A 26,136-nucleotide genomic window follows, 5' to 3' on the forward strand; every position below is an offset into this window, starting at 1 on the left:
ATAACGCGCGCAAACTGCTCACAGTGAAAACAAAAATATTTCTTTTTTTATAATTTAATTTTTGTTATAACTTATAAGAATTACTGTAGTAAATGTCAAATAACACAGTACACTCAACCCCCGGTGGTTGGTCACTTTTTCGTTTGACACTTTTTTAGTTTGTACCCCGTTGGTTGGTCAAAGTCAAACTAAAAAGTGACGAACTGTCACTTTTTACACGGCGCTCACGTACACAATTAAAACAAACGTTTAGTAGTGTGTGTGAACTCCGTGTAAAAGGGGTGTCAAACTAAAAAGTGACCCCGTTCGTTTGACAACAGTTGGTGTCAAACCATCGGGGTTTGAGTGTAGTTAAGTTAAACGTTTCATGTGATAAAAATACAACTTTAAATGAGGTCATCGGCCCGATATGTGCTTAATAATCCCAACTTAAGTAGTTTATTTGGCAAATAAATTGGTAAAAATCACCTCACAAACATACACTACCTTTTAAACGTACATTGCGGTAAAATTTTACATAAAAACAATAATTAATTCATTTCCATTTTATGCCTGCAGTTTTTGTACTTTTTTTTACAGTGCGCAGTTGCTTTGTTTTGGTTCCGTAACAAACAGCTGTTCTTTTGTGCTGGAGCCGAAGTTGACATTTCCCTTTTGTTCTGGTGCCGAAGTTGACAGCTTGTGTTGGCTACGGGCGAGCTGCCTGTAGTGAGATATAGATGTCGCCCCCCTGGTGCCAAATATCAGACTTGCCGAATTTTTTATCTTAATGTTCTCGAAAAAATACACCATGATATGGGTATCAAACGAACAGGATTTTTTCATACATTTCCATTGTATTAAAAAAAATTTATGAAAACACTCAAAATTTACCAAAACTACGTATTTTTGAAAAAAAAAATACTCAACATTTCAATTTTTACAATATGGGTATCAAACGATCAGGATTTTTTCATACATTTCGAATGTAATAACAAAATTTTCTGAAAATACTCAAAATTTTCACAAAATTACGTATATTCGTAAAGATACTCAAAATTTCAGTTTTTACAATATGGGTATCAAACCCAATCGTTGATACCCGTATTGTAAAAACTGAAATTTTGAATAAATGTTGTTATTATATTCGAAATGTATGAAGAAATCCTGATCGTTTGATACCCACATTATTAAAAACGGAAATTTTGAGTATTTTTTTCTAAAATACGTAGTTTTGTGAAAATTTTGAGTATTTTCAGAAAATTTTGTTATTACATGCGAAATGTTTGAAAAATCCTGATCGTTCGATACCCAAATAGTAAAAACTGAAATTTTGAGTAATTTTTTTCGAAAATACGTAGTTTTGTGAAAATTTTGAGTGTATACATACATTTCGAATGTGGTAACAAATATGTTTTGACTACATTCAAAATTTATGAAAAAATTTCGATCATTTGATACCCATATTGTTAAAACTGGAATTTTGAGTATTTTTTTCAAAAATACGTAGTTTTGTGAAAACTTTGAGTGTTTTTAAAAAATGATTTTTCATTCGTAATGTATCAAAAATTCCAATCATTTTTTACCCATATTGCAATAACAATAATTTTGAGTATTTTTTCGAGAAACATTGCATTTTCAAAATACATGAAAAATACGTATGTTTGTGATTTTTTTTTTTAATGAAATAATGATTTTAATGGATAGCTGACATAATCCCGATTCCAAAACATTATATTTTTTTGATGTTTGCATGATTTTTCATACGATTAAAGCCAATGTCTCCCATATAGCCAAAATCCCATAAGCTCTGTGCTTCAGTTAAGCACTGGACCGTGGCGTACAAAACCGAGGCATGTCTGTATATGATTCCATGAATACTAGTTGATTAGTCACGGGTTATATTATTTTATTTTTGACAGTTTGAACTTTGAAACTATAATAAGATCAACCATAACTTTTGTTATGCTTGAAATTATTAAAATTATCAGAATTTAACATTTCAACGCACTCATATGTTGTCATTATATGATAAGGCCAACTTAGGAAGCACCACCATTCATACAACCCCACAGAGTGATATTCCGGGGGTTAGTCTACAGGTGAGGAAGATGAGTCGTGTCTTGCTATCAGCTCTAAGAATCGCCATCAGAATCGTTTGAAGACACACGACCACCAGAGCGCCGATGATGATGGTGACGATCATCGTTTTTCCAACCGGCTGCGAATCGAGCTTCCACTTGGGAAGAACATCTCCGGCGAGTATTCTGCTGCGGGCCGTCGAGTGGAAAAGAAGAAAATACTCATCACCGCACTCGGGAGGAGCCGATGGCAGTCAAGTCAATTGTGGTTCGGTGCGGATCGAATGCTGTGCACTAAGTTAGACGGCGAGACACTTTGGTAGTGATTAGATGATGATTAGTTGACGAAATGAAGAAAGCTGGATCAAATTGGCTGATATCAATGTGTAAGCTGTTATAAGCTGATCGAAGATAGTAAAAGTGTTCAACAATACGTTCCTGTGATACATTCAAATAATACATTCAAGTTCAAATAAATGTGGATAACAGTGCATTTCGTGTTCAATAATATTAGACTATCAACAAGCTGATCATCCTTCAAGGCAATTGTTCTACTGTTCCTTATAAACCGTTGAAGAAATTTCCTGAGTAAAATGAGCATCAAAATATTTGTAAGTAATCAGTCTAGAATATCAGATTAATAAAAATCAATCAAAAAACACAAAAATGACAACTTAACGAAAAATTTGGAGATTGTTGGGAAGATGTTATACATTCTGTAACATTCGAATCTCTTCGCACTCTTAGGCAAAGTTTTTCTTTGCAAAAGGCACTACAATCTCATGTGGTTTTTAAAAATTGTAAAACAAAATCGTTGAGAATTTCGAAAATGTCCAAACCCAAAAAGCATCATTTTGCCTTCCTTGTTGAGGTAAGGCTTTAGTCCTGCTATAACAATGAACTTTTCACAGAAACCTTGTAGACCCACCACGTACACCTTGCGTCATGGTAATATTACATCTGGGAAGGGGTACATCTTTTATGTCAGAAAAAAGGTGTAATTTTACCTCTGGAAATGTGTAATTTTACAACTTTTCTGGTGTAATGACACTTTTTCAGTCTAAATTGAGGTAAAATAACATCATTTAAGAGGTTATATTCAACCTTCTAAAATTACAGCTTCCATTACATTATTTTTTACTGTGTATAGGACTATTTTACTTTAATATATAAATTATTACCAAATATTTATATTCTAGCATTTTGGCTCAACTCTGGACAGATTAAGATTTGGCGTACAATTTTCAAATTTCTTTTAGACAGCCCCTTACATTTTTCTATAAAAAAATAGAAAATATAATGTTTTTTTTTACCTAAAAATGCCAGACAATCAGTGCCTTTTTACCGCCCACGTTCACAAAAAAGGCCCATATGCATTCTTAACAAAATAAGGACATTTATGCGAACAAACGCAGTGCAGAACTTTAGAGTGTTCAAAACATCAAAGATTTAGCATTAGCATTAGCAATTGGAGGACGCCTCACCACCGGAAGGTTCCACAACGCTTATCCCACTGTTTCGTGTGGTTGTATTAGACCTTCATCCGGATTAATAATAAAACACGGATTAGTAATAAAACACCATGTCTTCATCTTATGACGAGGGTGCAAAACTACCCCGGGCATAAGGGAATGTTAGTAAACACCTTTCTAGAGTACACGGTGGGTAAGAAGGGGATTATTATGCAACTTGCATGCACCTCGGAAATTCCTCCTGGAGGTTGTTGGGGAGACTATTCTGAGTCAGAAAAATCGATTTCCAAAATATTCTGTCGGTGAAAACTGAATTTATCTCGATTTGAAGTTAAAAAACCTAATATTTCACCTAAAACCTCAAAAATACGTCTAAAATCTCGGTCTAACTCTGGACAAAGATGTGAATTTTCATCAAAATATCAATTCTTAGTTCTCAAAATATATTCCTGACATAGTACACCTTAAATCGGTCCATTACTTGAGTCCCAGCGTCATTAGAAGGTGTAAAATAGTGTTTTTTCTTAAAAAATATTTTTAAATTGTTCTTTTTAAATAAACTGTCATGTCTGAATTCCAAAACTAATGTTGTAGCATTGTTGCAAACAAAATGAAGAACAATTTTGCAGAAAAAAGAAGGAAATTTTATCCATTTTCAGTAAAGTTATGTCCATTTTAGTGGGAAAATTGTTGCCAATTTTCAAAATTCTTCGATATTTAACTTATTCCTGTTATTAACAGCTACTACGATCATACTCAGTATGATGTAACAAAAATTACTTTTTGTGGGAAATCAGGGGCTGGTTCCGGTGGGCATACTGAGCTCAAATCTCAAATATGAGCTTGATTGAACTTAATAGGAGCTGTCGCTTTGTATTTTAATTTTAAATGGGATTTAACCAGTAAAAACCATGGTATTTCAAAAATGTAGATTTTTAGGCACTTTGGCCACTAAAGCGTTTATCTTCAACATCATTGGCATGTAGGACAGATCCTTGCGAATGTTTTGGTAAATATAACATTGAATTGAAGCACTCTGGAGCTCAGGCCTTCAATGTCTTGATTTTTTTTTAAAAAAAAACGGCTCAGCAATAAAGATAGGTGACGCGCCTTTTCATTTTGCTCAAAACTTCAATGTTATAAATAACAAAACATGCTCAAGAATCTGTCCTACATGCCAATGATGTTGAAGATAAACGCTTTAGTGGCCAAATACCTAAAAATCTACATTTTTGAAAGACCATGGTTTTTACTGGTTAAATCTCATTTAAAATTAAAATGCAAAGCTACAGCTCCTATTAAGTTCAATCAAGCTCATATTTGAGTTTTGAGCTCAGTATGCCCACCGGAACCAGCCCCTGATTTCCCGCCAAAAAGTAATTTTTGTTACATCATACTGAATATGATCGTAGTAGCTGTTAATAACAGGAATAAGTTAAATATCGAAGAATTTTGAAAATTGGCAACAATTTTCCCACTAAAATGGACATAACTTTACTGAAAATGGATAAAATTTCATTCTTTTTTCTGCAAAATTTTTCTTCATTTTGTTTGCAACAATGCTACATCATTAGTTTTGGAATTCAGACATGACAGTTTATTTAAAAAGAACAATTTAAAAATATTTTTTAAGAAAAAACACTATTTTACACCTTCTAATGACGCTGGGACTCAAGTAATGGACCGATTTAAGGTGTACTATGTCAGGAATATATTTTGGGAACTAAGAATTGATATTTTGATGAAAATTCACATCTTTGTCCAGAGTTAGACCGAGATTTTAGACGTATTTTTGAGGTTTTAGGTGAAATATTAGGTTTTTTAACTTCAAATCGAGATAAATTCAGTTTTCACCGACAGAATATTTTGGAAATCGATTTTTCTGACTCAGAATAGTCTCCCCAACAACCTCCAGGAGGAATTTCCGAGGTGCATGCAAGTTGCATAATAATCCCCTTCTTACCCACCGTGGAGTGTTCAAAACTTCGAAGATAATCTCAAAATTTGTGCTCAAAAGTGTCGTAAGATCCAAAAATCGATTTGTTGACAATTTGGCTCAATTCTGAGGGCAGATTCAGATTCAGCGGCAATATTACATGGACAATCATATAATTCAGGCTTGCCCGCGGGCCGGATCCGGCCCTTGAGGCCATTTCATCCGGCCCGCGATGGCATTTTGAAAATAGTTCTAAGACCGGCCCTAAAGGCTGTTCATGAAATACTCAATAGAGCAATTCCAGCTCAAAACAGGAATTTTGTGGATACTTTTTTCTCGACCCTCTCCGATTTCAATGAAACTTTGTAGACATGTTATCCTAGGCATATATAAGCCATTTTTGTGTATATGGAGCCAGTAACACTCGATAATGACATTTGAGAAGGGCGTACGTGTTTTCAATATTTTTGTATTTCGTAATTTAAATATTGCTGTATCTCGAAGCCATTGCATCGTATCAAAAAGTGGTCAAAGACAAATTTCTAGGAAATTTGACGGGCTTTCCGAAAAAAAAAATGCAGTGAAAGAAAAAAACACACCACTTTTATAAGATTTTTTGATTTTTATGTTTAAAAGTCAAATTTGAAGGTGAGCCCACGATTTTTTTTCGCTCAAATTTTTTGTGAAAATAGCCTAAGATGTTACAAAAAGACTCACGAAAAATGCAGGATGGAGCAACTGACCTGAAAAAATACAAAAAATTATTTACTGAAACTGTTTTTTTTTTTTGAAAAGTGCCCTAAACGTCAAAATTTCAAAAGCCAAATACGGGAATCGATTCTCCAGACAATTTTACATAAAAGTCTCCATATTGACCATTGTCCTAAGTCCAATCCTTGTGAAGTTACAGCGGTTTTAAAAATAAAAATGTTGAAAAAATACGTTTTTTGATGGTTTTTGGCAATTTCTATATGACAGACTTGATTTTTCAGTTTCGAAAATATTTTTACCCAAAAGCTCGTCCAATTTCCCATAAGTTTGTCTTTGAGCAAATTTCAATTGGATGTATGGGCTTACAGATATAAGCTAATTACATTGTTCATAACTGGAAACATAATATTTTTTCAGTGCAGTAAAGTAACCTGGATAATAAATTAGCTTATATCTGTAAGCCCATACATCCAATTGAAATGTGGTCAAAGACAAACTTATGGGAAATTGGACGAGCTTTCCGGTAAAAATATTTTCGAGACTGAAAAATCAAGTCTGTCATAAAGAAATTGCCAAAAACCATCAAAGAATCTATTTTTTCAACATTTTTGCCTTCCTCACTGAGGTAAGGCTATAATCCTGCTCGAAAAATTAACTTTTGAAAAACAGCTCGTAGACCTATATTCATGTATACCTATCGACTCAGAATCGAAAACTGAACAAATGTCTGTGTGTGTGTGTGTGTGTGTGTGTGTGTGTGTGTGTATGTGTGTGCGTATTCCCCTTGGTGCTCAAAATTCTTGCCAAGTTTTCTCGGCACTGGCTGAAGCGATTTGAGTCAAATAAGTTGCATTCGATCCGGTTTGGTGCCCCATACTGCACTATTGAATTGTTTGAAGATCCGATAAGTAGTTCAAAAGTTATGTATAAAAAAGTGTCAGAGTTGCGAATCGGATCTCACATAAATGCATGTAAACTACATCCAGACCCATCACCCGACCCATCGTTGGTTAGGTTATCAAAAAACCTTTCTAACGAGTGCAAAACATCGATGATCGAGCAACCCTGTCTCGAGTTATGACCACTTAAGTGATATTTATGTACTTTTTTGAAGCCGGATCTCACTTAAATGTATGTAAACTATGTCCGGATCCATCATCCAGCCCATCGTTGGATAGGTCATCAAAAGACCTTTCCAATGAGTCCAAAACATTGAAGATCTGGCAGCCCTGTCTCAAGTTATTACCACTTAAGTGATATTAATGTACTTTTTTGATGCCGGATCTCACTTAAATGTATGTAAACTATGTCCGGATCCATCATCCAGCCCATCTTTGGATAGGTAATCGAAAAACCTTTCTAATAAGTTCAATACATTGAAGATCTGGCAACCCTGTCTCAAGTTATGACCACTTAAGTGATATTTATGTACTTTTTTGATGCCGGATCTCACTTAAATGTATGTAAACTATGTCCGGACCCATCATCCAGCCCATCTTTGGATAGGTAATCGAAAAACCTTTCTAATGAGTCCAATACATTGAAGATCTGGCAACCCTGTCTCAAGTTATGACCACTTAAGTGATATTGATGTACTTTTTTGAAGCCGGATCTCACTTAAATGTATGTAAACTATGTCCGGATCCATCATCCAGCCCATCGTTGGATAGGTCATCAAAAGACCTTTCCAATGAGTCCAAAACATTGAAGATCTGGCAGCCCTGTCTCAAGTTATTACCACTTAAGTGATATTAATGTACTTTTTTGATGCCGGATCTCACTTAAATGTATGTAAACTATGTCCGGATCCATCATCCAGCCCATCTTTGGATAGGTAATCGAAAAACCTTTCTAATAAGTTCAATACATTGAAGATCTGGCAACCCTGTCTCAAGTTATGACCACTTAAGTGATATTAATGTACTTTTTTGATGCCGGATCTCACTTAAATGTATGTAAACTATGTCCGGATCCATCATCCAGCCCATCTTTGGATAGGTAATCGAAAAATCTTTCTAATGAGTCCAATACATTGAAGATCTGGCAACCCTGTCTCAAGTTATGACCACTTAAGTGATATTTATGTACTTTTTTGATGCCGGATCTCACTTAAATGTATGTAAACTTTGTCCGGATCCACTATCCAACCCATCGTTGGATAGGTCATCAAAAGACCTTTCCAATGAGTCCACAACATTGAAGATCTGGCAGCCCTGTCTCAAGTTATTACCACTTAAGTGATATTTATGTACTTTTTTGATGCCGGATCTCACTTAAATGTATGTAAACTATGTCCGGATCCATCTTCCGAACGATCGTTGGTTAGGTAATCAAAAGACCTTTCTAATGAGTCCAAAACATTGAAGATCAGACAACGCTCAGTCTCAAGTTATGACCGCTTAAGTGACATTTGTGTATTTTTTTATTGAGAAACAAGCCTTACCTAACAAAGTTCGTTCTGCCTTTTTTTCGTTTGTTGACGTTTTTGACTTTTTTGCTTATTCAGCCTCCTGTGATCAAAACTTAATTTAAACCTTTCCCATACAATCTGCAAATTTTCCGGAATCGGTTGTAACTTTTTGGCACTCACGAACTTACCATACGAACCCAACGCAAGAAAGAGCACCTCGATCGGACGTTCCGTGTTGAATTGATTCTCGTTCGAACAAAACCGTCGAAATTTTGTATATATATAAAAGATAGATAGAATTTGTTTCCAAACCCATCATATCACCAAATGTTGGTAAAAAGTTAGGAAGGCAACAACCACATAGGTGGATTAAGTTAGTTTTATTTTTAAAGCCGCTGTAACTTCACAAGGATTGGGCTTAGAATAATGGTCAATTTGGAGACTTTTATGTAAAATTGTCTGGAGAATCGATTCTCGTATTTGGTTTTTGAAAATTTTGACGTTTAGAGCACTTTTTAAAAAAACAGTTTCAGTTAATGATGTTTGTATTTTTTCAGGTGAGTTGCTCCATTTTTCATTTTTCGTGAGTCTTTTTGTTACATCTTAGGCTATTTTCACAAAAATTTTGAGCGAAAAACAATCGTAGGCTCACCTTCAAAACTGATTTTTGAAGGTTTGCTCAGATGCTTTCTATAAATTTGGTCGGAAAAGGCGTAGATTACGAGATACAATTTTGGTGTTTTCGACAAAGTAGCTTGAATTAGCAAGCCTAACAACTTTCTATAAGACGAAAAAAATCCCAAAAATATTCCTGAAAAGTTAGATTTTCAAAATCGCCCTAATCGTGGACCCCCTAATTTTCAAACAAACTAAACGTTGCCCCTTTTCATTTGCAACAACTCTTCTCAAAACACCAAAACTTCACCATTTTTCGGAAAATCCATTTTCCACTTAATTTTGCGATCTGGACCACTGTGCAGTGGCCAAATTGCCTAAAACATCGATGTTTTTGAAAATAAAAAGCATTTTACACGTTAAATCTCATTTCAAATTTAAAGACGGGATTCCAGCTTCAAGTACTTCTAATCAGGCTCAATTTTGAAAGTAAACTAAGTTTGCCCACCCATTTTGATGGTACAGTTTGGTTTAAAATAATGCACGCTTTCAGGGTAACTTAAAATATACAGTACTTTATTTCACAGAACCGGAGGAAATCCAGTTTTTTAGTGGACATTTAACAACTAGCCTTTCGTTGTGTGGGATGAACTTGCCATGTGTTTTTCTTCGAATGCTGATTTTGCATATGGGACATTTATTCAAACATGGGAAGTCGATCTCTCACTGTAGCATAAAGTTTTTGTGCTAAAACTCATATCGGCAATGATAGAAATATGGAAATAGATGATATGTTTTCTGTTGTGTGACTGTACTTATCGAAAATATCAAAATTATGAGCTAAACCATGGTGAATTAATTCACCCATGAGTCCTGATTCCTCCAGACGACAGTACACATTTTCTGCCATCTGAAGCATCAATTAGAACCAATCAGTTGATTAGACCCTGAAATCATAATTCTTGTGACAACCAGCACTATCTCTTATTCCACACTTACAAGTATTGTAGCTTCATTAGTTAACAACATGTTTGCCAAATCTATTGAATTATCGTGAAGAAACCCATAGCCATGTCGCCGTCATCGTGCTATCTAGTCTGGACAACTTGCAGCTCTGAAAAAAATCACAATTTGGTTTCCTTAGCTCAATTTAGCTCAAAATACTCGTGCGTCATGATAGTACGTCCACGACGATGTTAGATCTCCTTGGTGTAATTTTTACATCCAACCCAGAGAGCGTGTAAACCGCCAAGTTTACCCAAACAATTAACACCCGCTTAAAGAAACCCACCGACAATCTGATCTCATCAGATGCATCGCGTGTTCCGCGCCTTTATCACGAAAAGTTGCATGCCATGCATGTTCAATAAGCTACTCGTTGCATATCTTAAATCAACGACCAATGCTTGTTTGCGGTGTCATCTTAGGGTTTTTAGAATGGCCAATGGAGAGAACGAAACATAGTGACATTTTAGGAAGCCTGTTGTTATTGCACTATCGGCTCCTTTAATGTCAAGTGACTAAAAAGAGATGCCGAGATGAGCTTTGCTTGTATCCTGGGAATTTAGGTTAGATGTTCTAAAAGTAGGTATGCATCGATGAAATTTTAAGAATTGTCTTACACGTCACACTTGGTCACACTTGATATTATTTAAATTTTAAGCCCCTTTTATGTTATTTTGTTGAATAAAAGTTAGACAATTGTTTTTGATAAACATACGAGAAAAAATCTGAACATAACTTAAATAACAGTTTGTTTCACTGCTTGTATAACTGACTTATGTAACTATCGTGTTTTGTGCCACAAAAGTGTTAAAACACAGTCAACACAGCCAACAAAACACAACATAGGGAAAATTCTCACATATTTGGAGGGTTCCATCCAATTTGCTGATTTACACTGTTTAAACAACTTATTTTGGAACACCTTCGATAGAAACTTGCTTGCTCACTTCCGTTTGAGGTATTTATCAATTGATTTCAGTCGAAAACGCTTTTTATGAGCTGTAATTAAACGCCAAAATCATGATATGACATGATGCTGTTTCTCATCTGCATTGTTTTCCTCGAAAACAGTTTGTTGAATAAGAATAATATTGCACTGTTTGTTTCACTGCTTATCTAACATTGTCATGTGACGGCATCTTCTGAAAAATGCGTGTGGCCAACCATTCTATAAATAACCTTAGGTTTTCTCGCTTTGTTACACAAATGTTATCGGAGAATAGGTTGTATAACTGATATTCAACAAACATATTCATCTTGACATTGCGTGTTGTAATGTCAATAATGTTTATTTATCGAAGATTGCAATAATTTTAATAGTTGACCGATTATTTATAAAAATATCGCCGGTAAAAGCTACAAAAAATATCAGCTTACGGAATTCGTGAAAGAGAAAACAACAAATTAAAATCACACCAATTTTCAATGTTACTCCGTGGTACGGTAATCGAAATGACAGTTGAATCGGTTTGTTATAACAAAGTTACATAATGGTGTTATAAAAACTGACTTGAACCAAACTTATATAACTTTATTTCCAATGACAGCCTTTTCTGGAGTTAAGTTGTATAGCTCACTACAGTATAACAAAGCTGACAGCAGCCTTCTTATTGACGTTTAGGCTAGCTTGTTTACTATGAAGCCTCGTGGAGATATGTGGAAGCGCGCCTGGACCTGCCGTGGAGATCACAAAAAGTCGTCGAAGTCATCGGATCGAATCTTGGGAAAGACAAAGTTCATCAAAAAAATGAAAATCTAAAAGTTCTCCATGAAGAGGGTTTCACAAGAATCACAGTTAGAGAGCGCGAAAATATTATTTTATTTTTTTTTTCATACAATTTCAATTTTTTTCTAAATAAATCGGGCAGAAACAAGCGTACCAAAATAGTCAGAGATACTATTCATATTGGCTTCGTCGTTGATTGAAATTCTGATAAGAACTGTTTGTTTACATGTAAGTTGGGTAACGGTTATACAACTGTTTTCAATCCATCTTTCCTTTTCAGTGCGCGCTTTGATTTGACAGCACAGCCGTTAACCACGCCCCTTTTTTTTCGTTGAATCTCTTGTTAGCTAGCACAGTGTTGTCAGATACATTTGTACAACTTACTCTGATAACTTGCATCTTATTCTGGCAAGTTATACAACAGAAAAAAGTGCGCTTTTTCCAATGCACAGGAGTTGTAGAACAAGTTGTGGTAACGAGGCCGTTCGGTTATACAACCAGTTAGGAAATACGTTTATCTGACAAAGTGTGTTGCACTGCTGTTGGGAAATTGAAAGTTCCAAAAATCTTAATTTAAATTGAGTAACAGTCGGCTTTCCTGCGACATCATTAATTATTGGCATTTTCACACCCTATGCACCGCAACCAGCTGGCAATAGCTAGTACCTACCTTCTGTCAGGTATTATCTTCCCTTCTGTTACTTCCACGCCAACGACGGATTGTCGTAGATCACGCCGTCAACAGGCTTGTTGTATGCAAAATGGCCAATCGAGTAGACCATAAATACTCCAGCGGCTCTCCGCTAACACCTTTCGGCTTGAAGTTAGCAAATCTTCGCTACGAATGAATAATAATTCAATTGCATCGTTACTTTCAACATTTATTTCTATTTACGGCTTCCTAATCGATCAGATAACTCACCTCGCCGGTACTGCCTCATGCTGTGCAGTCAATGTTGCCGTTGAACAGGCCGTCCTTAGGAAAGCTGTTAATCGCTAATTAATTACACCCGCGGGTGAATAATATTTGTCACGTTCGATATTAAATCCCGTACGTTGATTCAATTTGGATCCCGGAATTATGACACCAAATAATCAATATTTATTTGAAAAAGTATCCAATCAATAAAGTTGTTTGCAAACACTGACCATTTAATCAGCTACTGATCCCTAATGCCTACATCGACCACGTGGTACCGTAAGCAATACAACTTTGTCGACGTTCCAAAGCCACCGCCAGAAGTGTGTTGTGTACCCATAGAACCTTATCAAAGCATGCAAACAGCGCACTCTACTCACTCAACAATGCTAATTCCGTGATTTTCAATTTATTTGCACATTTGCCGTGTTTGGCTACGATGCGATGCGATATTTTTTTTTTCGCTGCTCTCTGAACATCTTCTATCGTTGACGGTGGCTATGCAAACATAGAACTTGCTACCGATTTGGCCTCACCGGGCAAAGGCTTGGCCGTATGGCTGTCATCCCGGATGTCGCTTTATAGCAGCGGTGAACCCTGAAGCTGTCACCGGTACGATACTAGCTAGCCGCATCTTCTTCTTTTTTTGCAAGTGCAAATTGACATTAATGCATAATACGGGAATGTGCGATTTTGACACCTTCGGGTATCGGCGTGATACGGTGGGAGCGCTGAACACGATGCATGCTAATGAGGTAGTTTGGGATGTTTTTTTTATGCAATAATTCGGCTGTTTGAAAAGTTAAACAAACTTTAACTTGGACAAATTTCCTCATTCAAAAAAATATTAAACAGCGTCTATCTTTATGTATTTCATTTCACGTCATATTTTTATCTATTCAACCTGTACATCTTACCATTTTCCTAGATAATCCGTTGAAGTTTGATGCTGCTGGGACAGCCATGGTGTCGACACCCATTTGATCATTTGTAATATATTGTATTTCAATAAAAAAAACGTATTTTGAAAACTTCTTTAAACATCGTATTTGTAAATAAATGAATATTACTTTATTTGTCTAAAGCAAAATATTATGACGTAATATTTTATAATATTAAAATGTTCAAAACCGTAATTGTCAATGGTGGTTCTTTATTTAGGGCCCAGAAAAAATAAATTACAATTAAAATTATGCACGGAAGGAATGTGAAAGGATTCTACAAACATCATGTAGAAAATCATATTGGATTGATGCATTCTGAATCAAGATTTTAATATTTTCCTGAAACAATAATTGCAGATAAATGACCAACCGGGAATGATACCTTCTACAGGCAGTTTGAGCAGATTTTTCTTTGTTTTTTTTTTTTCTAGAGACTGTATCGAGGTGCTCCAATTTTGATGAAACTTTCAGCGTTTGTTTGTCTATACATGAGATGAACTCATGCCAAATATGAGCCCACTACGACAAAAGGGAGTTGGGAAAAATAGGCATGGAAGTTTGAGGTACAAAAAACATCGAAAATATGAAAATTTGCACGCATTTTAGTATAACTTGATGTTATCCAATTCAATTTATTTAAAAAAAAAAATCGTTGTCATGCTCTCTTGTCGCACGTGCATTTTGTGCCAAATTTTGTGCAGGTTTCAATGTTTTAATGTGTACCTTCATAGATCCATCAAATTCGATTTCAAATCAATAAAAACCGAAAAAAAAACTCTGTGCATTATTTTCACTCTTCATATGAAAGAGGTTTCAATCTTGTAGTGCTATCTTGACACACATTTAAAAAATAGCTGTAAGTGCGACAGTTGGCGAAAGGGATATCAGGTCATAGCGCGTTTGACACACGTAATTATAACTCGGGACTCCGGCAAACAAATTCAACAAAATTTTGGGACAATGCACAGAATGATCAGCTTAACAAAACGTTCATTCAAGGTCAAACATTAAAAAGCGATCACTAATCCGAGGTCCGTTTTTTGATATCTCGAGACGGAGGGGCGGTACGACCCCTTCCATTTTTGAACATGCAAAAACGAGGTGTTTTTCAATAATTTGCAGCCTGAAACGGTGATGAGATAGAAATTTGGTGTCAAAGGGACTTTTATGTAAAATTAGACGCCCGTTTTGATGGCTTACTCAGAATTCCGAAAAAACGTGTTTTCCATCGAAAAAAACATCATTTTAAAATTTCATGTTTTTTCTAACTTTGCAGAATTATTTTTTAGAGTGTAACAATGTTCTACAAAGTTGTAGAGTAGACAATTACAAAAAATTTGATATATTGACATAAGGGGTTTGCTTTTTTTTGTTTTTCTAATCGCATACGCTGCGTTGCCATTTTTTATTTTTTAGAGATCTATGATCACTAAATGATAACCTGTTAATCCGACATAAACTGTGACAAATATTTGCAACGGCTTAAGTACAAACAAATTAAAGTGTCGCGCTTAAAATATTTGAAACTGACAAATAATATAAAAAAATGTTGCAACTAATTTTGAAATATTCATTGAATATGTAAAATATATCGATTATCTTAATGTTTACTATTTCTCTACTAAAATTTGAGAATGTCGATCCTTAGGAAAACTATTTTGATATTGTTGCATATTATCGTTGAACAAATCTCAAGATTTCAGGATAGGATAAGATTTCAAGATTTAAAAAATGTATAGAAAAATTATAAGATTTTAATTTATATTTCAAATATTATTCAAAATAATCAATATCAAAATATTATTCAACCGATAAGAATTTTCTCACACTGTTTGTCCCACGCCAATATGATGGAAGGTGATAGTCATTGCAACTAAATGTACCTAAAACAATTCTTCTTGGAAAGGTAGCTTAAGTATTCTTTTGAAATATCCGTGACCTAGAAAATATTTTACCAGTGGATTTTTGTTTTTTATACAATTCTAACTTTTTTCATATATTTTGATGAAGATGCGCCATACATAAAGCTACATTTTAGGTGAAGATTCAAGATGTATTGTGCGCCTCCTTTTAAATATATAGAAAATTTCAAATTAAAATAAATCCAAAATTCCAATGTAAAATATTTTCTAGGTCACGGAAATTTCAAAAGACGTCCATTCCCGAAGATATATATTTAAATACATTGATTTGTAATAATAATCTTTTTCAGGCATTGCGTGATGTCCATGCACGTCTTTAAAACATCAATGGATCATTAAAAAATAGTTGCATTTAAAATTGTTATTTAAAAATAACAAGGTGACTACCAAGTCACTGTGCTTCTTATAAATGCCACCCTAAAAGTGAGCAAATTGAATTTATATATATTTTTTTTTAATTTATATTTATTCAAATTTCTTTTCCATGTACATTCATTCAGTTAAAATATTATTGAGTGTCCAATCACAAACGATGACTTTTCACCTCAATTTTAAATACTAGCAACTTTCATTTATTCATGAAATATTGTAGCTTTCGCTATTCAGTGATTTCAAATGTAGGAGGTCCTACATGTACAAAAGGGAAAAGGGATACCTTAAAACTAACTTATAAACTATATAAAGAGCGGATCAATGCAGCTGAAGACTGCAATGATTTTTGTCGAAATGCATCAATTATCTTATTGGACATAACATCCAAAGTGTCAACTTCGGCTAATTGATGAAGTTCACTGGTGCTGAACCAGGGAGGAAGTTTCAGAATCATTTTCAGAATTTTGTTCTGAATCCTCTGAAGTTTTTCTTCCTGGTTAAGCAACAGCTTGTCCAGATCGGCACAGCATAAAGCATGGCAGGTCTGAAAATTTGTTTATAAATTAACAGTTTATTCTTGAGACAAAGTCTAGAATTCCTGTTTATAAGTGGATACAAACATTTAATATATTTGTTACATTTAACCTGGATACTTTCAATGTGATCCTTGTAATTTGAATTTATATGTTAAATCGATCACTAAGACCAGCTTCCTTTAAATGATCATTCAAAAAATAACAATTTAATATTTTAGCTTTTAATAAATTTAATGAAAATTTGTGGTTAAGTTAATAAATCCAAATTTACTTATCAAACTGTTCTTCTGAAAATGCCTTTAAAACTGAAGATATTTTTTGATTTCTGTTTCAATAACGTACAAAATTTGTAAAACTTCCGTTTTTTCACATAGAGAGTTTTTAAATAATCCTATTTATCAATGTTCACGAAATAATAGTTAAATGACTTTTGAAACATTTAAAAATATGTGGAGTCAGAGTCGGAGCCACCCTTTTTTGAAAGCTGGAGTCGGGGTCGGAGTCGGAATCAGCTAATCTCAGAATGCCGGAGTCGGAGTCGGAGTTGGAGTCGCTTGAAATATGACCCGACTCCGCAGCCCTGGTATTTTTTGTAATTTTGTGTAGGTCACTGCTATCATTGATATGGATGATATGGTATCTGAATTTCTTAACACTGGAACGCCAAACGCATGCCCAACTTACACGGACGCCCAAGCCTCCCAAAAAAGGTGGAACGGTAACTTCAACTCGCTGGTTCTCGGGCATTACTCAACCAATCGGGACTATTCTTGTTTCCAGTGATTTGTTAGAATGTCTAGATGATCCTAAAATTTTGCAGAACTTGATTTGATCAAACCTGTTATTTCTGCGACCGAAAACATCGAATTTTTTCTACACGCGATAAAAAAAGTTGGAACGATATTTTTGATCGCAAAAATTACAGATTTGATTAAATTAAGTTCTGCAAAGTTCTAAAATCATCTAGACATCCTAACAAATCACTGGAAAGAAGAATCATCATAATTGGTTGAGTTATACCCGAGAACCATTGAGTTGAAGTTACCGTTCCAACTTTTTTGGAGCCTTGGGCGTTGGAATGTTAATTTAGTAGATGTTTGTAAAATGTTTTTTTTTCTGCCTTCAGTACTCGTTTCAGAATTTTAGTAATGATTAAATGAAAATAATAATCATAAATATTCAGTTAGCAACCGCTTCAGTTAAAATCAATGGTTTTACAACTTTGATTTAACGTTTATTATGTTTATGTTTATGTTAACAATGATTCGTGAATTGTGATGTTTATAAGGTCGGACGTTCAAACAACAACACATTCATCATTTATTGAATCCTCGCCATTTGAAAAGGTTGTAAAGTTGGCCTCAGCTAAATAATCCTTGTATACAACAATCAATAAAATTAAGTTACTAATAAAGCTAATATCGACTTCCTCCATTTCGACCTTTGACCACAAAAAAGTACCATCGCTCAATTCTCACAACATAACATGATCAAAAATCAATTGACAGCCAACACACTTGCACGTCAATCCACATGATAAAGTTTCGACCTGTGATTCAATGGAGTTGCGCCAGCAATATATTTCAGCCCTTTCCGGCCCAGCAACATCACCATCAACATCATCATCGTCGGAGGGCTTCCGACAGCACGAATGTCACCATCGGCACTTCATTTGTTGTAACTACCTTGCGTTGATCTTATCGCGACCGTCCGCTACCTCCGTAGACATAATAAATGTGGGGGGAGCTCCCCTCTACATTTGGCACTCCTTCACGGTTTAGTTTTACGACTTGTTAAATCCCGATAGGACACACAATAAAATAGATCACCAAATGGGGGCTGATAATTTAACGGCCGTACGAGCTATAAATTCGCTTTACGAGATCATTTGAAACGCAAATTGAATTAGGATTGAGCGCCGAAATATGTCTCTATTAGAGTTGATGATATGCTTTGATCCATAAACAGCTCTGATTTTCATTTTTTTTTCGGGACGAGGTGTGAGAAAATAAGAAGACAAAATTATCGAAATCGGTTCAAGCTCGTGTTTGCGATCGAACACGACCAAAATTTGCATAAATGCTATCAGCATACATTAGCATACGTTTTTGACGCACTACGATTTGTTGACCATGGGGGTAAGGCACGCTTATCAAACGATGGTTGTGTCTATTAGTTAGCTGATAGCCACGCGTTAAGTGATCATGATAGTGCGAAGTTGCGTAACAAGTTGCTAGAAAGACGTAGATTAATCAAAACGCAATCGAAGAGCATCGCACAAGGGTACAAATGACTCATACCAGCTGTTGTTGTTTTCAAAATATCTTTGATGGAATTTGAAGATGATTTCCATCAAAATTTGTTCAGTATAACAATTGGCTGGGAATTAAAAAAAAAAACAACTTAGTGAATTGAAGCGTGTTCAGGGACCCCAAGTACACATACCTTTACGAAACTGAAGCATTTGCTGAAGTTGATCATGTATGTATGTCGAGTTGTGTTATTTTCGCGCATATTTGGGCAACGTTATTTTCCTTTTCAAACACTAGGGGAAATTCTCGTATCTTTGGCAGGTTAAGCTCTCGCTCCTAACTCCATCCAATTTACTGATTTTTACTATTTAAACAACTACTTTTGCAAAACTTTTGATAGAAACTTGCTTGCTCACTTCTTATTCAGCTATTTATCACTCAATTTCAGTTGAAAACGCTTTTAATTAGCTTTAACTGAATGTCAAAGTTCTGACCTGCCAACATTAGAGGCACGCTGGAATTAGATGCTGTTCCCCTATATCATTTCTTTGCAAATCTTTTCAATTTCGATCAAAAATCGCCACAAAATGCTTTTAAAGCTCCAGGCTAAACTTTTACGACTTTGGAATGGAAATATAATAGAGCTTTTATCCCATCGAACCTACTGCTGTTAACACTAACCCCACCCACAACCACGTCAAAATAGCGCCAGTCATTCTGAGCTGGTGGATGCCATTTGCATATCAGTAATCCCACCCAGTCTCAGTGTGGTCACGCCAGGTCTCACCATAATCTGCAGAAGTGCATCAATAAAATATTGATTGACATTTTTATGGAGCAGCGCATCACCGTTCTTTGACGTTTGCACAGACAGACAGACAGGTTGGTGAAAAACAAAAACAAACCCCTCATGCAGACTTAACCCTCTGCTGAGTGAATTTAATCACTCGAATGGCTTTTGAAACTACAATGAAAATCATAAAAGAAAACATTACAAAATATTAACAATAGTAAGCCACGAAATCGACGCTGTCGTTCTGTCTTGTCGCTTGTTGCTTTTTGACGTTCCAAGAAAAACGCGTTTTAATGTTTGACGTTGAATAAACAAAAAAAAATAGAGCATTCAATAAGAACAATAACAAAAACGTTTTGTATGATTGATTATTCTGTGTATTGTGCCGATTTTTAGTTGAATTTGGTTGCCGGAGTCACGAATTATAATTATGCAGCAATTCCATTTGAAAAGAGCCTAAACCAAAAAAAAAAGTTCTCCGATCGGGCTCAAAATTTTTCTGGGGGTTCCTTGGCCAAAATAATTAGACCCGTATTTTTTTGTTTGGCCATTAGGGTGGCCTACATCGTGCTAGGGTGGTTCAAAAAATGGCAATTTTCGTCATTTTCGCAAAAACCACTTTTTCTAAAATCATATCTCCGCGCCATTTCATCCGATTTTAGCTGTCTTAGACGCAAAGAAAGGTGATGAGTTTGGCTATTTGGGAAAAATAGTAAAGTTCCAAAATCTAGCTTAACTATTGAAAAGTCGTATGAAAACTTAAAATGGCGTTTTGACCGTGTCTAGACCAAAGAGCCTATGTCTGAAAATATTTTTATCGGATTCCTCGGAAAATTTCACATAACATATCAAAATTGGCGATGTCGAACCGTACGTTTTGGAGATACGATTTTTGAAAATAAAACTGCGTTTTCGACGCGCCACGCGCAAAAACGGGAAAATGACGAAATCGGCAAAAATCAACTTTTTCACTAAAACTGCGATAACTTTAAAATTTCAGCGATGACCTATACATGTCTGGGTACCAAAATTTTCGTAATTGAGAGACGCAACTTTTGGTACCATAACATCTATAGGTCATCGCTGAAATTTTAAAGTTATCGCAGTTTTAGTGGAAAAAGTTGATTTTTGCCGATTTCGTCATTTTCCCGTTTTTGCGCGTGGCGCGTCGAAAACGCAGTTTTTTTCAAAAATCATATCTCGAAACGTACGGTTCGACATCGCCAATTTTTGATATGTTATGTGAAATTTTCCGAGGAATCCGATAAAAATATTTTCAGACATAGGCTCTTTGGTCCAGACACGGTCAAAACGCCATTTTAAGTTTTCATACGACTTTTTCAATAGTTAAGCTAGATTTTGGAACTTTACTATTTTTCCCAAATAGCCAAACTCATCACCTTTCTTTGCGTCTAAGACAGCTAAAATCGGATGAAATGGCGCGGAGATATGATTTTTAGAAAAAGTGGTTTTTGCGAAAATGACGAAAATTGCCATTTTTGAACCACCCTAGCACGATGTAGGCCACCCTAATGGCCAAACAAAAAAATACGGGTCTAATTATTTTGGCCAAGGAACCCCCAGAAAAATTTTGAGCCCGATCGGAGAACTTTTTTTTTGGTTTAGGCTCTTTTCAAATGGAATTGCTGTATGTTTACAGTAGTCGGGCAGGGCAAGTACATGTGACAAACGCGATTTGACCTGAAATCTCATTGGCCAAGTGTCACACTTACAGTGTCAAGATAGTACACACGTTTTTCATATGAAAATTAATAAAAATGCATGGAGTTTTTTTTCGGTTTTTATTTAATATGTTTGTGGCAGTGCTTGGCCGAATGGTTTCGCTGTCCGCTTCGTAAGCGGATGATTCTGGGTTCGATTCCCATCTGCTGCACCCTTCCATCGGATGAGGAAGTAAAATGTCGGTCCCGGCCTTGGTTGTTAGGCCGTTAAGTCATTCCAGGTGTAGGAGTCGTCTCCATGGCATAAGTACAAACAACACACCAAACCAAGCCTACTCCGGTGGAATCGCTGGCGGCGGTTGGACTCGCAATCCAAAGGTCGTCAGTTCAAACACTGGGGTGGAAGGTTCCTTGGAGTAGAAAGAGGTTTGGGTGCTCTCCCCATTCAAGCCTTCGGACTCCTAGGTTTGAGCAGAAACTTACAATAGAGACCACAAAAGACCCGGGGGTCGTTAATGTGGATGATTTGATTTTTTGAATATGTTTGAAATCGAATATTGAGGATCTGTGAAGGTCAAAAGGTTAGGCAGTGAGATCTGCAAAAATGGCGTTTTTTTACTCAAAAAAAGCTTTCTAGGCCTACTGGAAAAAATATGATTAAAACCAAAAATGCCAAACTTCTCGTCACAGTGTCCTGATGCAAACAATGATCGAGCTCGAGCTGTCACAGCCCTGCGAAGTACAGTATGTTTAAAAAGTATTTACACCCCTTGGGCACTATGCACATTTTGTGACGAAACATGTAAACAATTTTAAGTTTGACAGAAACCTAGTACTACATTTTGTTCAGGAACTCATGCCGAACATTTTGCTACAAAAAGCTCATGAAAAGATGATTTCTATAAAAAAAAATCTATAATAAATACTATTACAAAAATCAACAAAGGCGCAAAAAAAGTTTGTACACCTTTCGAAAAATTTACATAAATAAAGGTATTAAATCCAGTCTCTCAACTTCAAATAGGCATCCTTGACTGATTAAAAAAACTACTAACTAACTAACTACTTAGTATAAATGTTTAAATAACTCTGGAAACTTTACATACAACTTATCTAAACTTTATTTTGCAAACTTTTAATTTAACTTATTGTCAATATATTACCAAAGAATTGCTAATAAACATTTTGGAGTGGGTATAACACCGTTTTGGGGGTCTTTGTATCGATAGAATAGATTTTTCGTTGGAATTTCGTACCAATCCGGAATGTTGGCTGATGTATCGGGCGGTCAGTCAAAAACCCAGCTATAAATCACCTGACAAAAAAACTTTTGCTAGAAAGAGATAGGAAATCTGATGCCAACAAACGTCCAGCTGCCATGTAAACATACTTTGAATGTGTTAGTAAATTTCTGACTAGGAAGAGCCTAAAAAAAAGTTCTCCGATCGGGCTCAAATTTTTTCTGCGGGTTCCTTGGCCAAAATAATTAGACTCGTATTTTATTGTTTGGCCATTAGGGCGACCCACATTGTGCTACGGTGTTTCAAAAAATGGCTATTTTCGTAATTTTTCGCAAAAACCACTTTTTTCTAAAAAACATATCTCCGCGTCATTTCATCCGATTTTAGCTGTCTTAGACGCAAAAATTGGTACCTTGTCAATGAGCAATTCTTCAGAATTTCGGGTATGCATATTTTATATTTTTTGATTAATCTAAGACATTGTGGGGCCTTCCCTATGACCAAAGTAACATTTCTGGAGTTTTTTTTTTTTTTTGAAAAGGACCAATATTCCAGTTTTTATTTTTTGGGTGTTTTTTAATACCCCTGACTCAAGGCGGTTTCAAAAACACCCAAAATGCAAAAACTAGAAATTTGGTTTATTGGTCCTTTTCAAAAAAAAAAAAAAAAAAAACTCCAGATTTGTTCGTCCATACCTTACAAAAAAGGAACTAATTATTTGCAAATCTGTAGTGTGAGAACGGATTTTTTTATCAAGACACCGAGGTATTCGACAAATTTAAAAATATATTTAGCAATAATTTAGTGCGAAGTCCAAGTTAGTGAGAATTGCGCAATATGTAAGCACAATTTTCGAAATCAGTTCAATCGGTTCAATCTGAAAAAAAAAAACATTTTCAAATTTCACTGTTCAACACAAAATCCGTTTTTCGTAAAAACACAATTTTCGAAAAAATATTTTTAGATTTGTTTTAGATTAGTAAACAATATAAATTTCAAGCTATGTCTCAGCAAAAGGAACATTATTTGGACTTTTTTTTATTTTTCCATATTTGATTCTCTTAAATATTTTTTTTGTAAAAATAATAAGCATAGTCCATAAGAATGGTAATATATTAAATGAAAACCATGCCTTCATATTAAAAAACTTGTTCAAGAAAACAAAGATTGTTAATCTCAGGGTTAAGCAAAACCGTTTCCCAAATGACAAACATTCTCAACAGCTATAAAAATTCTTACTTTAGAATCACTTTTTCCCGCACATATTCCAACGGACCGTGCCAACTCGTCTGGCCGAGAGTAAATTTAATATCTCCCCGACTGACACTCCTTCTTCCCACCTCAGATTATCGTCCTGCTCCTGTCCCTGGTCAAGGCAGCGTCCAAGTATTACGACGGTCCGATCCGGCCGTACGAGTTTGGGTTCAACATCGAAGGTCACCAGCACCGCAAGGAATCGAAAGGTAAGGCCGAACCCAGTTTTTTTTCTTTCGCACAGAAAATCGGACGGGGAAATGTAAATAACCCCGATCGGGAAGGTGACATCACCCGGTGTGGGGCGAAGAATTTGATGGTGTTTACAAACAAACGCTGGAAGCTCGCTCGAGTGTTATCAAATTTCGTACTATTTATAGCGAGCTGGGTAGGGTTACCAAAACGTTTATGGCAGTTTTATCATTTTTTTTTAAATGAAAAATGTTTTGTTTATATCACTATTTTATTCCTGACAATGTTCTTTAAACATGATTATTTTATTTTTATTTATCACTTTGGGTACAGAAGCAATTCATGTCAAGTATAACAAATGCTTTTACATTTTTTTTACGTTAAAAATACGGTTTCCTTCTCTTTTCTGCCAGTTTAATTTTTTTATAACAAACAAAATCAGAGACAGTTCTCTAGCATGCGTTGCATTATCAAATTCCAAAATTCACATTAATAAATTAAAGATGATGAACTACTCTAAATTTCTTTTTTTCTGTAAGGTGATCCGATCGCATTCTTTACTTTCAAAAGTTGGGGTGTGGAAAGATGATTTTTTTCAGAATAACGACGATGAATGTTCGCTCCTAAACTATGAGATTAGATAGGTATCGAATAACATTTGAGCAACTATCCAAACCAGATTTGTAACCACTTTGTACCAGATTTGGCCAATCTCCTTTGTTAGAACGATCATCGTCTTCGATCAACAATATGTCAGACACTGTGGAGACATCATCACGAACCACTTTGAAGCTGATTTAATTCAATCGATTTTCTTCTCGCAGACAAAAATGGCATCGTTATGGGCGAGTTCGGCTTCATCACCGCCGACAACGTGTACCACGTGACAGTGTACGCCACGGACGAGAATGGCAACTTCAAAATTGTCAGCATGAAGAACTACAAACTGGGACCGACGGCACCACCGACGACGACGGCCGCTACAACAACAACGACCTCAACGACCCCACAACCGTTCCGAATAATCACCACTGCCAGGTCGATTTCCACGCCGAAACCGTCAGGACTTGCAGCTTGTGGTGGCTGCAAGATTCCGGATTTGAGTACTACAACAACAACAACAACGACTGTTCAACCTGCTACGGAAGTAACTCCTCCTGAAACCAGCACGTTGTACGTCCCTCCATTCAAGATCGTCAACAAAAACGACATTGAAAACGTCCCCGCGAATACCCCAAAACCGGTAACTTCAACTTTCACCACGAACGGCGATCAACCGTCCAAGAACAACGCTGAAGATACACCGCAAAAGCTTGTCAATGGATCACAAAAAGACTCGAAAGCTCCCAGTTCCAAAGAGTCGACAAACGAACAGAAAGTCCCCGCAGGTATGCAACCAAGCGGTGGTAGCAAAGCACCATCCTCCTCCTCCGCCACCAGCTCCACTGGAGCCAACAACAGTGGAGAGTCCCCGCCGCAGTCCTCCTCACCCCCCTCCAAACCAAACACAACTTCATCGACTACACCGGCCAAGTTCGACCACGTCAACACGGCAAACGCGATGATCCAGCACATCCTCAACGGGCTGCTGTACCGGTTCAACTACACCGTCGGGTACCACGGCCACCACGAGCAGGGTGACCGCAAGGGCAACAAGGACGGCGGGTACTTCTCCGTCGGGCGGGACGGCATCCGGCGCGAGGTCACGTACAAGGCGAACGAATTTGGCTACCAGCCGCACATCAAGTTCGAGAAGGTCAGCCCCGAGGAGACCCCGCGGGAAGAAACGGAAAAGAAGGCCGGCTTGAAGGGCTTCGACTTTAAGTGGTTCTGGGGTGGCGAGTAGGGCGGGGGTTGGAGGTGGTTGAGGACATCCTAGTGGGTGTGGGTGAATCGTGTGATCTTGATGTGAAGAGGATGTGTCTAGAGTGTAAGGTGCAAGTATTATTTTTTCAGTGCAAATCGAAAATACTCAACGTGTTAAGGAAACCCGTGAAGCGTGAAAGTTTCTTTAAAATGAAATGTTAGAAATATCTCGATGTGTAAATAGTCGTATTTATAACAGCGTATTCGACACTACATCCCAATAAAATG

General features: G+C 36.2%; 1 protein-coding gene across 1 annotated transcript; it reads left to right on the forward strand.

Moving 5' to 3' along the window:
* Positions 1-2,264: 2,264 nt before the first annotated feature.
* On the forward strand, positions 2,265-26,136 carry LOC6049802 (protein lethal(3)malignant blood neoplasm 1). Its single transcript, XM_038266149.1, has 3 exons — positions 2,265-2,671; positions 23,942-24,059; positions 24,867-26,136. Exons 1-3 carry the CDS (start codon positions 2,654-2,656, stop codon positions 25,886-25,888), a joined length of 1,158 nt encoding a protein of 385 aa, XP_038122077.1. The 5' UTR covers positions 2,265-2,653; the 3' UTR covers positions 25,889-26,136.

This window comes from Culex quinquefasciatus, chromosome 3 (assembly GCF_015732765.1).
Source record: "Culex quinquefasciatus strain JHB chromosome 3, VPISU_Cqui_1.0_pri_paternal, whole genome shotgun sequence".
Classification (NCBI taxonomy): Eukaryota; Metazoa; Arthropoda; class Insecta; order Diptera; family Culicidae; genus Culex; species Culex quinquefasciatus.

Bases quoted from the DNA above. Each gene is read 5' to 3' on its own strand.
- LOC6049802 (XM_038266149.1), top strand. The intron at 24,060-24,866 runs GTAAGGCCGAAC...TTCTTCTCGCAG, and splicing joins GCACCGCAAGGAATCGAAAG to ACAAAAATGGCATCGTTATG.